This window comes from Rhinolophus sinicus, chromosome 2 (genome assembly GCF_057876585.1).
Source record: "Rhinolophus sinicus isolate RSI-liver-muscle chromosome 2, RSI-T2T, whole genome shotgun sequence".
Taxonomy (NCBI): domain Eukaryota; kingdom Metazoa; phylum Chordata; class Mammalia; order Chiroptera; family Rhinolophidae; genus Rhinolophus; species Rhinolophus sinicus.
Genome location: NC_142502.1, coordinates 98,744,067 through 98,756,599, shown reverse-complemented (window position 1 = coordinate 98,756,599; position 12,533 = coordinate 98,744,067). Strand labels below are relative to the sequence as shown.

Genomic DNA, 12,533 nt, shown 5'->3' with positions numbered 1-12,533 from the left:
TTGATATTAGACTTCCAGCCTTCAGAGTGTGAAAAATAAGTTTGTTGTTTATAAGCTACCCAATGTATGGTATTTTGTTATAACAGCCTAAAGGGACTAATATACTACCTAACTCATTCTTTGAAACTTAATACCAAAATCAGTTAAAGCAGGCATGAGAAAGGAAACTTACATGTCCATTTCACTCATGGATATAAATGCAAAAACTCAAAATTTTAACACACTGAACCTAACAGTAGGTAAAACATAGTATAACAGGACTAGGTGGGTGTATATATTACAGGTTTAATATCAGAAAAGCTATAAATGTCATTCAGAATAACACAGAAAAAAATCATAGATTATCCTAACATACATAGAAAAGTGCATAATTAAAAAAAAATCTTAGTAAACTACTAAGGACACTTTATTACCTGATAAAAGTTATTTGTGAAAAAAATCCTGTAAGAAACATCATTCTAAATGGGGAAACATTAGAAGCCATTTTCCTACTACCACTACGATCCAACATTGTACTTAAGATCCTAGATATTGCAATAGGACAAGAAAAGGAAATAAAGACATACAGATAGGAAAGAAAAAAAATGGTCTTTAATTGCAGATGATATGGTTACTAGTATAGAAGACTCCAAAGACTCTAAATAAATATATTATAGCATTGATAGCAGAGTTAGGAGAATAAATCAGTAACAAAATGAAAAAAACGTAATTGAAAAAATGATACTGCATCTGTCTGAATCCTAGTACAAAATAGAATTCATCCCAGATGGCTAAAATAGACTTTATTAAAAGGACTACTTACAAGGGTATGGGCAGAATGAAGGACCCCAACAATGAGTAGTACAGTGCTCAGACTAGCAACACTGGGCATCCATTACTGTGCCTAAGGCCAAAATGACATGGGGAGGGGATTAAGTCAGGAGTACAATTAAGTCACTATGGAGGAAAAGCTAACCTGTGGGAGTTTTAGTCCTGGAGGGAATTCAGCTAGTGTCAAAAACCCTGTAGAAATAGAGCAGGGAGCAATAAAAATAACCTGATTTCAGCGGCTCAATTCATCAGGAACCCAAAAAGCAAGGGACCCTGAGTGATGATGTCCCTTGGGGTCAGCCACCTAGAGCAAAAAGCAAGGCAAAGGAGGGTGATCGCTGTGGGATGATGGGTGTATGAATAAAAATGATATTAAGTCTCCCCAATTTGACATATCGATTTAATGCAATTAAAATCCCAACAGATACACAAACAATGAACAATCTGAAAAGGGGATTATAAAAACAGTTCCATTTATAAGAGCACCAAAAACAAATAAATTAATTAAATGCTTAGGAATTAACTTTACCAAGGTAAAAACCTTTAAGAATGAAAACTACAAAATCTTGCTGAAAGAAATTGAAGACATAAATAAATGGAAACATATCTTATGTGCATGGGTTGGAACCCTTATTGTTAAATGTCAATATTACCCAAAGCGATCTGTAGAAACACCTATCAAATACCTATCAAAATTCCAATGACTGTTTTTTGTAGAAATAGAAAAGCCCATTCTGGAAATTCATATGGAATCTCAAGAGACTCTGAATAGCCAAAACAATCTTGAAAAAGAAGAACAAAACTGGAGGACTCACACTTCCTAATTTCAAAACCTATTACAAAGCTACAGAAATCAAAACAGCGGGGTAGTAGCATAAAGACAGACATATAGACCAATGGAATGGAATAAAGAGCCCAGAAATTAACCCTCACATATACAGTCAAATGATATTTAAGGAGGCTGCCAAGACCATTCAATGGGGAAAGGATAGTCTTTTCAACAAATGGTGCTGGAAAAACCAGATATCCACAGGCAAAAGAATGAAGTGAGACCCTTACCTAATACCATTTACAAAAATTAACTAAAAATGGTTCAAGGGCCTAAATATTCTTAACACAATAAAACTCTTGGGAAAAGAAATCACAGGACAAAAGCTTCTTGACATTGGGTTTGACAATGATTTCTGGATATGATGACCCCAAAGACACAGGCAACCAAAAGAAAAAAAAGACAAATTGGACTTGACAAAAATTTAAAAATTTTGTACATCAAAAGATATTATCCATAGAGTAAAAAGCAACCCACAGAATGGGAGAAAATATGTGCAAATCATTTATCTGATAAGGGATTAATATCCAGAATAATAGAAAACTCCTAAAACTCAGTAACAATAACAAAACAACCCAATTAACAAATGAGCAAAAGACTTAAATTATTTTTTTTTCCAAAGCAGATATACCAATGGCCAACAAGCACATGAAAAGATGTTCGATATTACTAATCATTAGGGACATGCAAATCAAAACTACAATGAGATATCACCTCACATCAATTAGGATGGCTGCTGTCAAAAAAATAGAAAACAAATGTTGGCAAGAACGTAGAGAAACTGGCACCCTTATCACTGTTCGTAGGGATGTAAAATGGTACCACCACTATGAAAACCAGTATGGAAGTGCCTCAAAAAATTAAAACTAGAGCTGCCAGATAAGCCAGCATTTCCACTTCTACTGTCTCTTTGAAAGCAGTATGTCTAAGAGGTATTTCTAATGTTCATAGCAGCACTATTCACAATAGCTAAAACATGGAAGCAACCCAAGTTGACCAATGTATGGATCACCCATACATGGTATATTCATACAATGAACTATTATTCAGACTTGCAATAAAAGAAAATTCTGCAATACGTTATAACATAGATGTACTCTGAGGACCTTATGCTAAGTGAAATAAGCCGGTCACAAAAAACAAATACTGTATGATTCCATTTATAAGAGGTTCTTAGAGTAGCCAAAAATCATAAACACAGAAAGCATAATGGTGGTTGCCAGGCTCTGCGGGGGAGAGGGGAGAATGGGGAGTTATTGTTTAATAGGTATAGAGTTTCAGACTTACAAGATGAAAAGAGTTATAAATATGGATGGTGGTTATGGCTCTACAGCAACGTGGACATATTTAATACTACTGAACCACACACTTCAAAACGGTTAAGAGGGTAGATTTTATGTGATGTGTATTTGAAAACAATGAAAAAAAGAAAAATAATCCCAACAGAATTTTCCATTGAACTTGGTAAGCTGATTCTAGAATTCACTCGGGCAAAGCTCAGTACAACTAAAGCACTGCTGAAAAATAAAAAGGACTGGCCCTACCAGGTAATGGATACAGTGCTACAGTGATGAAGACTACAGGAAGTTGGCATAGAGATAAACAAACCGACAGAACACAAGAAATCCCAAACAGCACAATGCCCATGTGGCAGATTTAGAGAGGAAGTGGAGACTACTCAATAAAAAGGAACTAGAGGAAAGGACTATCACATGGAAAAAAAAAAGGAAATTGGATTCCCCAAATCATCCACAGATGAACTCAGGACTTAAATGCCAAAAGCAAAATGTTAACTCTTTTAGGGGAAACATAGGTAGTTGTTCTGACCTTGGGTGAGGTGTTTCATTAACAAGATACAGAAAGCACGAACCATAAAAGATAAAACTGATAAATGTAAGAACGATTGCTTAAAAGAATTGTTACACCAAATGTGGCATGATTTTTCAAACTGGGAGAAGATGTTTGCAACATATATAAATAAATGTAAGAACTGCTATTGCTTAAAAGAATTGTTACACAAAATGTGGCATGGAAGATGTTTGCAACATATATAAAGAACTTTTACCAAACCAAGATAAAAAGATACATAACCAAATAGAATAGAAAAATGGGCAAAAGACATGATCCTGTACTTCACAGAAAAAGAAATATATGTGGCTTGTAAACATGTGAAGTGATGGGTGGCCTCATTCTTAAACAGGGAAATACAAATTAAGACGACATCAAATAACATTTTATACACATTCAACTGGCAAAACTCCAGAATGATAATACTGAATATAGGGAAAGATGTGGTTTGAGAGCGTCTCATGTGCTGTTGCTGGTAACAGTGTAAATTAACACAACCACTTTATAAAATAATGCCAAATTGTTTTCCATAGTTAAACATTCATACCTTGTATAACCCAACTGTTTCATTCCTAGAGAAACTATATACCAGGACACATAAACAAGAATAAAAATGTTTAAAACAATAGTGTTTATAACATCAAAAAACTGGAAGTGACCCAAATGGAGAACGTGTGGTAGATGCACATAATGGAACAGCAGATCGCAGAGTAAAGGAACTCTGGGTGCAACTCAGAGCGATGTGTACCAATGTCACTTGTCTCAAAAGAGTAAGTTCCAAATGACTACACATGGCATGCTACTTGCAAAGTTCCAAACACTATATCTCATTTTTAAAAAGCAATGAGAAACATAATATTTAGGGGTGTTTCCCTTGGAGGGGTAGGTACAGGGCAGAGAAGTCCACATAGGTGGTTAAAAGCTATTGCCAGTGTTATTAAAAAAAAAATAAAAATGCTGGGGTAGTGGGTTTCCTTAGAATTCATATAACACTGTTAAAACATATAAATACATTAGTATAAATAAATCAAACAGGCTATGCATGGACCGAAATGATGACTAGCTCATGAACTAAGGATTAGGATTGAATCGATTTCTATGCAACTAGAGTCCATCAAAATATGAAACAAAATAAAAAATTTCAGCCCTATTCAAAAACCCTCAATGTTCCCCCATTGCATTGGGCTTCCCATGGGGCTTGAAGCTGTAAGACGTAGATGCTCCCTATGTATTGATTTCTTCAACATAACAGGAGGGAAGAAGGGAGGGAGGGAAGGAGGAAGGGAGGCAAGGAACTGCAATATAAAAGGAAAAGGCTGCAGGACCAAGTGTTCATAAGCTAAGCAAAGCTTGAACAAGGACAAGTCGTTCTTGAAGCGAGGATCCAAAACAAGGGCTCTGCAAACTATCATAGTTTTTGTGTACTTCCTTCCCTTTTCCTCATTGCCCAACCTTCACTATGCAACATAGCAGCCACGCGTAGCTAATAAATGAATTACAATGTAATCACATTACAGTTCAGCTCCTCAGTCACACTAGCCTCCTGTCCAGAGCTCAAGGCTATGTGTGGCTACTGGCTACCATATCAGACACCGCAGATACGGAACATTTCCACCATCTCAGAAAGTTCTGTTGAACAGTGCTGCTTTAAACACATCTCAGATGAAAAGTAGGGGCAGAGGAACTTGTTCACACATAAGTGGGGCTGGAGGAGTGCCAGAGAGTCTAGGGGTTCGGAGAGAGAATCACAGATATCAGCAGAGAGCCACAGAGAGCGAGGCCGTCTTCCCATGGGGACTCCTGCAGCACCGGGCCCGAGGTGACAGCTTCAGGCAGGGACAGGAAGGGATCAGGAAGGCCGGCTCAGAGAAACCTGACAGCATGTCTGCCTCCTGGGTGAGGTCTCTGAAAACTCACCTGGGAGGGTGGGGACAAGTGTTTGTGGACATCCCAGCTGACTCCTGTTCCCTCCCCTCACCTTAACCCTTCTCCCCTCCCAGCACCCACTTTCAAGGCGGATTTGCTCTGAAGATCTTCTGGGGAAGATCCAAGGAGCTAGGCTGGGAGATGTCACAGTGTTAGCAAGCACAGCCCCACAGGAATTCAAGGCACTGCAGCAGCCATTCATTTTGGGGCACTGGCAGGGAGAGGAGGGTGCAGTCTTTCCCCATCAACCCACCCCCTAGGAGGCAGGAGGTAAACCCTGCCCCTGCAGCTGGGGGCTTGTCCTAACTAGGATCTATGCTGATCAACCCCTGTCCCCAGGCTATCAGCCAGGACCAATGATCATGGACCCTCACAGCAGGAAAGCCCTAAGGTGGCAGAGGCACAGAGGAGGAAACTGAGGCCCAGGGTGGGAAAGCAACCAGCACTGGTTCACACGGCTTGGCAGCCGCAGGGCAGGAACAGGGCTGCCAACGTCCCTGGCTCCCAATTGTCCCACCACGCAAGTCGCAGCTTCTGTGGAGAGCTGCCTCCTCATGTCTGTGCCCAGACGTCCGTCTCTGACCATCAGTGATCCCCACCCCCTCTGTTCTTCCACAGGCCCTGGCACAGAACATAAGGATGTAAGGTGGAACCGGTGCCAGAGGGCAAAGTGGCCTGAACGAGGCGGGTGGGCCTGGCAGTCCGCCAGGTTCAGCAAGTTCAAGCCCTTTCCTGGAAGCCAGCCTCCCTTTCGGCTCTGAGGAGCCACCAGGAACAGGGGGTGAACCACCCCGGGACAGCTTGTCCAGCCCAGAAATAATGGCAGGATCCCAGGTCAAGTGACCAGTGGGGGCTGGAGGGAACTGGCCACAGGGAAGGAGGGAGAGGAAGCTGGCAGGGGTTCCCTGGGCCCCTCCGTGGGGCTTTCCGTGCTCACTCCTTATCAAATGGCTGTTTCCAGTTGCTTCTGCCAATGGGCTGTGGGACCTCGATGGCAGGGCCTGCAGCTCATTCACCGTGTGCCCCATCACAGCACCAGGCACTCCAGAGGTTTGCTGAGCCAGTGAGGGAGGCAGAGAGCGGAGGGTTGGGAGGTCACACCCAGAGCAGCTGGGGTGGGGTGAGAGTGGAGGACTCACCAGTCAAGAACACAGACCCTTATTTTCCTCTGATCTCATCATCTACAGTTACATGAACCAAGGTCTCTCTCCTGAACTTGGGGCTTAGAAGCAGTCAAGGCCGCCCCTTGCAGAGCACTCGCCATGTGCAGGCACGTCCTTCTCATTTCCTGCCCAGGCCAACCCTACAAGGTAGGTAACTAACCTCTGTCCTAAGGCTTACAATGGAGTTTAAGTGGCCCAAAGGTATGCTGCCAGTAAGAGGCACAGCTGAGACTCACACATGCGTATGTCACACTTCTGAGATCGTACTTTGAACCGCTCTCCATTCATCCTACAAATCCCAGTGAGCACCTTCTGCCTGTGGGCCACGTTCCTAGGTGTTGTGAACAAACCCTGCCATGACTTCCTGAGAGCACTCAAGCCAGTTAATGAGGAGATAGATAATATAAGGAAGGAAGGGAGGGAGGGAGGGAACGAGGGAGGGAAGGAGGTGGGGAGGGAAGAAGGAGAAACATACAACCAAATAACATAACATCAAGATGAGACAAATACTATTAAAAAAAAAAAAGGCAGGATAATGGGATAGCATAGGAATCGCCACGCTTTTTCTGCAAAAGGCCAGACAGTAAATATTTTTGGCTTTGCTGGCCACATGGTCTCTGTTGCAACATAAAAAAAAACAAAGGCAGGATAATGGGATAGCGTAGGAATTGCCACACTTTTTCTGCAAAAGGCCAGATAGTAAATATTTTTGGCTTTGCTGGCCACGTGGTCTCTGTTGCAACTACTCAACTCTGAAAACACAGCATGGGACACATGTAAATAAGTGGTGTGGCTATGTTCCAATAAAACTTTATTAATGAACGGTGAATGCAGGATTTCACATAATTCTCACGTGCCATACATGTTATTCTTTTGATTTTTTTTTTCTTCCCTGTCTTCAGAAACATAAAAACCATTCTTTGCTCGCAGGCCATACAGAAACAGGTGGGTTGGCCCAGATTAGGTCTGTGGGCTGTACCTTGTGAACTCCTGGGACAGAGGGTGGGGGGGTGTCTACGTAGTGACGTACTTTATTTGTATTATGTTTCAGGTAATAAGTGAACACCTGTATGAGGGGATGTCCTTTAGATAGAGCGCTCCAGGCGGCCTCCTTAAGGTGATGACATCTGAGCAGAGACCTGAAGAAGGCAGGCAGTGAAGAGACCAGCAAGTGCACAGGCCTGGCGGTGTGACTGGAGTGGGGACAGGGGGCCAAGGGGCAGGCACGAGGTCGCGGAGACCAGCAGGAGCCAGGTCACCGGGAGCCTCCAGACCCTGCAGAGGACTTCAGTCCAAACGCGACCGACAGGAAGCCTCTGGGCTCCAGCACTTAGTACCTTTGTGGCCTCGGGCACGTTATTGAACGTTTCTGTGCCTCATGTCCTAACAAAATGTGAATGACGGCACCTGTCAGAGGGTGGAAGTACCAAGTGCACATAATGCTCTAAATGAACATCGGCTGCTGAGATTGGTATTAATATGTGAGTCCAGCTGGACGCGGCAGAAGCTCGGGGCAGTGGTGACAGGTTTCGGCAAACTCACCCACGATGTCTACCACGTCTGGTCGGATGAGCGGCTCTCCCCCCGTCAGCCGGATCTTATCGACACCTTCTTTCACAAAGAGCCGTGCGAGCATCAGAATCTCCTCTGTGGTCAGCAGGTCAACCTTGGGGGTCAGGGGGACGCCCTCCTCGGGCATGCAGTACTGACCTGAAAGGAAGAGAAGGGACGTGGAGGCAGGAAATAATGGCAGAGGTCTGCCGTCCCCAATGCCCCCACCAGGCCAGCACCTCCTCCTGAACCCCACCTAACAGTGAGGAGAGACCCAGCAGTAAGGTCTGGGGTGGTATAGACCTTAGGACAGATTCTCTCTGGGCTTCACCTTTCTCATTTATGAAATGTGAACACTCCCTCCCCACAGCAATATCCCTCAGTCGGGGAGCTGAGGGTACAGGTTAAAGAAGATAAACTAGGCTGAGAGCAGAGCCTTGCTTGGGGTAGGCAGATGCCAAGATGCTTGTTCCCTCAGTTGTGGGCCCATTCCCTCTAGTATTGTTCACCCTGTTTCATTTCATCTGTTCTGGCAAACAGGTACCCATCTCCGTGTGTGTCATGAGGTGAAGGAGGCTGGGAAGTACACTCTGGCCTGGTAAAGGCCACTGTCCTCTGTAGCTCCAGGTGTTCTTATAAACAGCTTATCTATTTCGGGTTATCATCCGGTTGGAAAACTGAGGTACTCCTCATTCAGGGTGAGTAAGCAGAACGAGGTGAATGAGGTGAGTCCTGGCAGCTGAGGGGGCACCATGCCCTACAGTCAGTTCCCATGGTACAGTGCTGTCGAGGATTGGGCCAAGATCTGTTAGAGGGTCACTTAGCCAAGTTAGTGAAGGGTCCAGAATAGAAGAGGTAAGAATGTCAGGATATCAGTATTGCATGGTGTAAGTATTGCTTGGTTAAACATTTACTATACACACATACAGGCATTTATTGGGCCATGAAGTAAACACCTTTCTTGTCATGCGCTACAGTGGAAGGAAGGGAGGGAGGGGGCACATGAATTTTGGAAGTCCCTCCCCAGTGGATAAACCCCCAGAGTGCATGGGATTTTGAAATGAAGACTCTGTGTATCAGCTTGGCCCCAGACAACTTGTGTCATGAGACTGGGTGTCCCCACAGCTGGCAGTGTTGGCATGGGCACAGCTGTGTATCTTACAGGTTTGTAGTGTCCAGCACAGCCACCGGGCCAGGTCCTGAATGCTGGGCACTCCAGGGCCACAGGAGGGAGGAAGAAAGAATCCTGGAGAATGGGAGATCCACATCCAATCTTATCCTAACCACAATGGCTGTTCTCAAATCTAATCCCAAGTACAACCCCTTCCGGGATCATAAAACTCAACCTTGACCTATCTTGTCCCTGAACCCCACCTGGCAAGCAAGGAAGACGGATGGATGGGGAAGTAGTTAGAAAGAGGAATTGAGAGGATTGAGAAGGATGCCTGGGCCTGGAGAGCGCAGAAGCTGCTTCAACAGAGGGACAGAAGCCCAGGGAGGGCCCAGGCATGACTCACATCTGAGGTTGCACTTCTCGGTGAGGGAGATCCGCAGGTAGCTGTGTTGCCTGCCGAAGCTGTCAGTGAGGAAGGCAGAGAAGGGGACCGGGTGCTCCCTCAGGAACTGCCTCCGCCTGGACAGCTCCTGCAGTGACAGGGTAGAGAGGAAAGGTGGATAGTACGCTCTGGCTGGAGGAGAGGAGGTGGGAGAGCCCAACTGGGGACAGCTCACCTGGGGAGAGCGCACCTGGGGAGAGCCCACCTGGGGAGAACCCACCTGGGGAGAGCCCACCTGGGGACAGCCAACCTGGGGAGAGCCCACCTGGGGAGAATCCACTTGGGGACAGCTCACCTGGGGATAGACCACCTGGAGAGAACCCACCTTGGGGACTGCCCACCTGGGGATGGCCCACCATGGGGACATAACCCTGTCCCATCAACCACCCTCTCCCTCATCTCTGACATCTGTATAGCACCTCTAACTTTTCCATCCATGTGGGCTCCACAGTCCTGGGGGAGCTGCGAGTGCTCTTGGTTCACAGATTGGGAAACAGGCCTGACGGGAAAGGCCTGTCCCCAGGTTCCAGCACTCAGCCCATGGCTGTGGGACCACTGCAGGGCATAATGTCCCCCTCTCCCACCTTAAAGGAAGCCTGTCCAGGAACAAACATCTCTAGTATCTCTCAGACGGGCCACTGGGAGAGAATGAGCCACTTGGCACCTAGTAACCATACCAACTGGCAAGCAGGTACAGAAAGGACGAGGGAGGGAGGGAGCAGGTAACTGAGAGGGATGGTGACACCACTGCTACACTGCCTGGGACTTGGTGAGCCTCTTCTCCTGAGTTGCCTTACCTTTACAATGGGAGACAGGAGCTCAAAGCAAAATCAATAACTCTAGGGACTGGGTGTCACACAGCTGTCCCCTTTAACTACCTCCCTGTTGGCTGGGCTCCCTGGGGCATCCCCACTGCCCAGGAGGCCCCAACAGGCCAAGCCATCAGGAGCAGGTGGGAAGGGTATACCCAGGCGAGGGCTCCCCTCATGCAGAACAACTTTGGGGTAAGGATAGCACCACCAGGGAGACCTGCAGAGGAAACGAGGCCACCAGCCGCGAGGAAGACAGAATGAAGGGGCCGGGATGACCACATACAAAGACCACTCCAGTCTATCCTTCACCCTACCCGTTGCTAGAATGAAGGATTACGCAGCCACAGTCTGGAGCCTAAGGGGGAGGAGATTGCTGCAGGGTCCGTGCAAGGCCCAGCCTCCTCCGGGGGAGAGAAAGGAGGCAGCCGACCTCACTCTTTCCGAAGTCTAATGGAGGATGTTCTCCTGCCTTGAGAGAACATCCCTGGGTCATGACAGACGCTGATGAGATAATTGCTCCAAGAAGAAACATTTGCAAAGCATCTTAAAGTTCCAAAAAAATGTTCTCTGTTCAATTCCCACACCTACCCCACAGAGGATTATTATAACGAAGGCTTGGATGGGTCCCAAGAACACCGTTGGCAGAACTAAGATTCAAATCCAGATCTTCTGATTCCAAGATCTAAATTCTTTCCTCTAATTGCATAGGGCGAGTCCGAGAAGGTACGCGGGATGGTACACAAGGCAAAGAGAAGTCATTTTTTTAGAATCTTTAGAACAAAGAAACCATAACCTGGGCAGTCATCCATGAGGCCTACAGGCAGGGCTCTGGAAGGGGGGCAAGAACCCCCGGTTTCTGGGATAGGTGTGACCTTATATACTAGCAAAGTTCCCTAACTCCTGAAGGCCTGTTTTTCCAGTTATAAAATAAAAAAGAGTAATGGGCGACAGGAAGGGAAGAGGTCCAGGAAGCTGGTGGGTAAACACCTGGGATTATCATGAGTTTGCAACCTAAGAAAGAAGAAGGCCGTGGGCCCACCTGCCTGAGGTCCAGGGTAACTGTTCACCTGCACCCAGGAGGGAGGAACACTTAGTTCAGTGACCTCCTCAGCCCTGGCTGTACCTTAGAACCATCTCGGGAAGCATAAGAAAAAAATTCCCCTGGAGACCAAGTAAACTTAATCTCTGAGCATTTGTGTTTTTAATCTCTCCAGGTGATTCTAAAGTACAGGCAAGAGCCATAGACCTACTCAGGAGGTAGCAGGGAAATGACTGAGAGTGTGTGTGTGTGTGGGGGCGGGGGGCTCCCATAAAACTGGCCTCACTCTGCTCACTATGAGACCAGTTTCCCACATCCTCCCAGAAACCCTGCTCACAGTCCCATGACAAGCAAGCAGCCATCACTTCTCTGAACTGCAGTCTGCTATATAACGATGCCTCCCTCCCTCCCTGCTCACTCAGGGCATTTCCATTGGTAACCTGGGAGGTGGGGCAAGGGACACTGCAGAGTCAAGGATCCCATTGGCCAACAGAGTCCAGGAGAGAAGATACCTGGGCATGTGGATTTCTGGCAGAGTTGCACCCCCTTCTCCATCAACAGTTCTTTGCAATTCATTAACGTTACTCACTTCAAACCTCACCTCCTCACTTTGCCAAGATGCCCTGCCTCACCCACATCTTAACGTATAGGGGAGGTGGCTGGGTGAGAGAGGAGCCAAAATAAACCCAGGAATTGGGAGAGAACCAATGAGTGTGACTCAGCAAAAACAGGGAGGAAGCAGTGTAATGGGGCAATCAAGAATGGAATTAGGCAGGCTGGATTTCACTTTTGAGACCTAGAGTGACCTTATCTAAATTCATTCAGACTCTGTACTGACCCAGCCTCCTACATACATTCTCTCTCTCATTCTGCCTCCGTCCCGCGCTCTCTCTCTCTCTCTCTCTCTCTCTCTCTCTCTCTCTCTCTCTCTCTCTCTCTCTCCCCACACACACACAGGCTTGCAAACTCATCAGTTGGATATTAACAAGCCTCAACCCT

At 46.0% G+C, this 12,533-nt stretch overlaps 1 protein-coding gene across 3 annotated transcripts in view; it reads right to left on the bottom strand.

Annotated features, from left to right (window-relative positions):
* The window catches only part of MOCS1 (molybdenum cofactor synthesis 1), a 36,787-nt gene that overhangs the window by 19,457 nt on the left and 4,797 nt on the right, over window positions 1-12,533 (bottom strand). For all 3 annotated transcript variants that reach the window (XM_019751535.3, XM_019751533.3, XM_019751534.3), the window contains exons 2-3: window positions 9,645-9,771; window positions 8,119-8,286 (exon numbers count right to left, since the gene is read on the bottom strand). In XM_019751535.3, coding sequence (XP_019607094.2) covers window positions 8,119-8,286; window positions 9,645-9,771 — 295 coding nt within the window. The remainder of the gene's footprint in view (window positions 1-8,118; window positions 8,287-9,644; window positions 9,772-12,533) is intronic.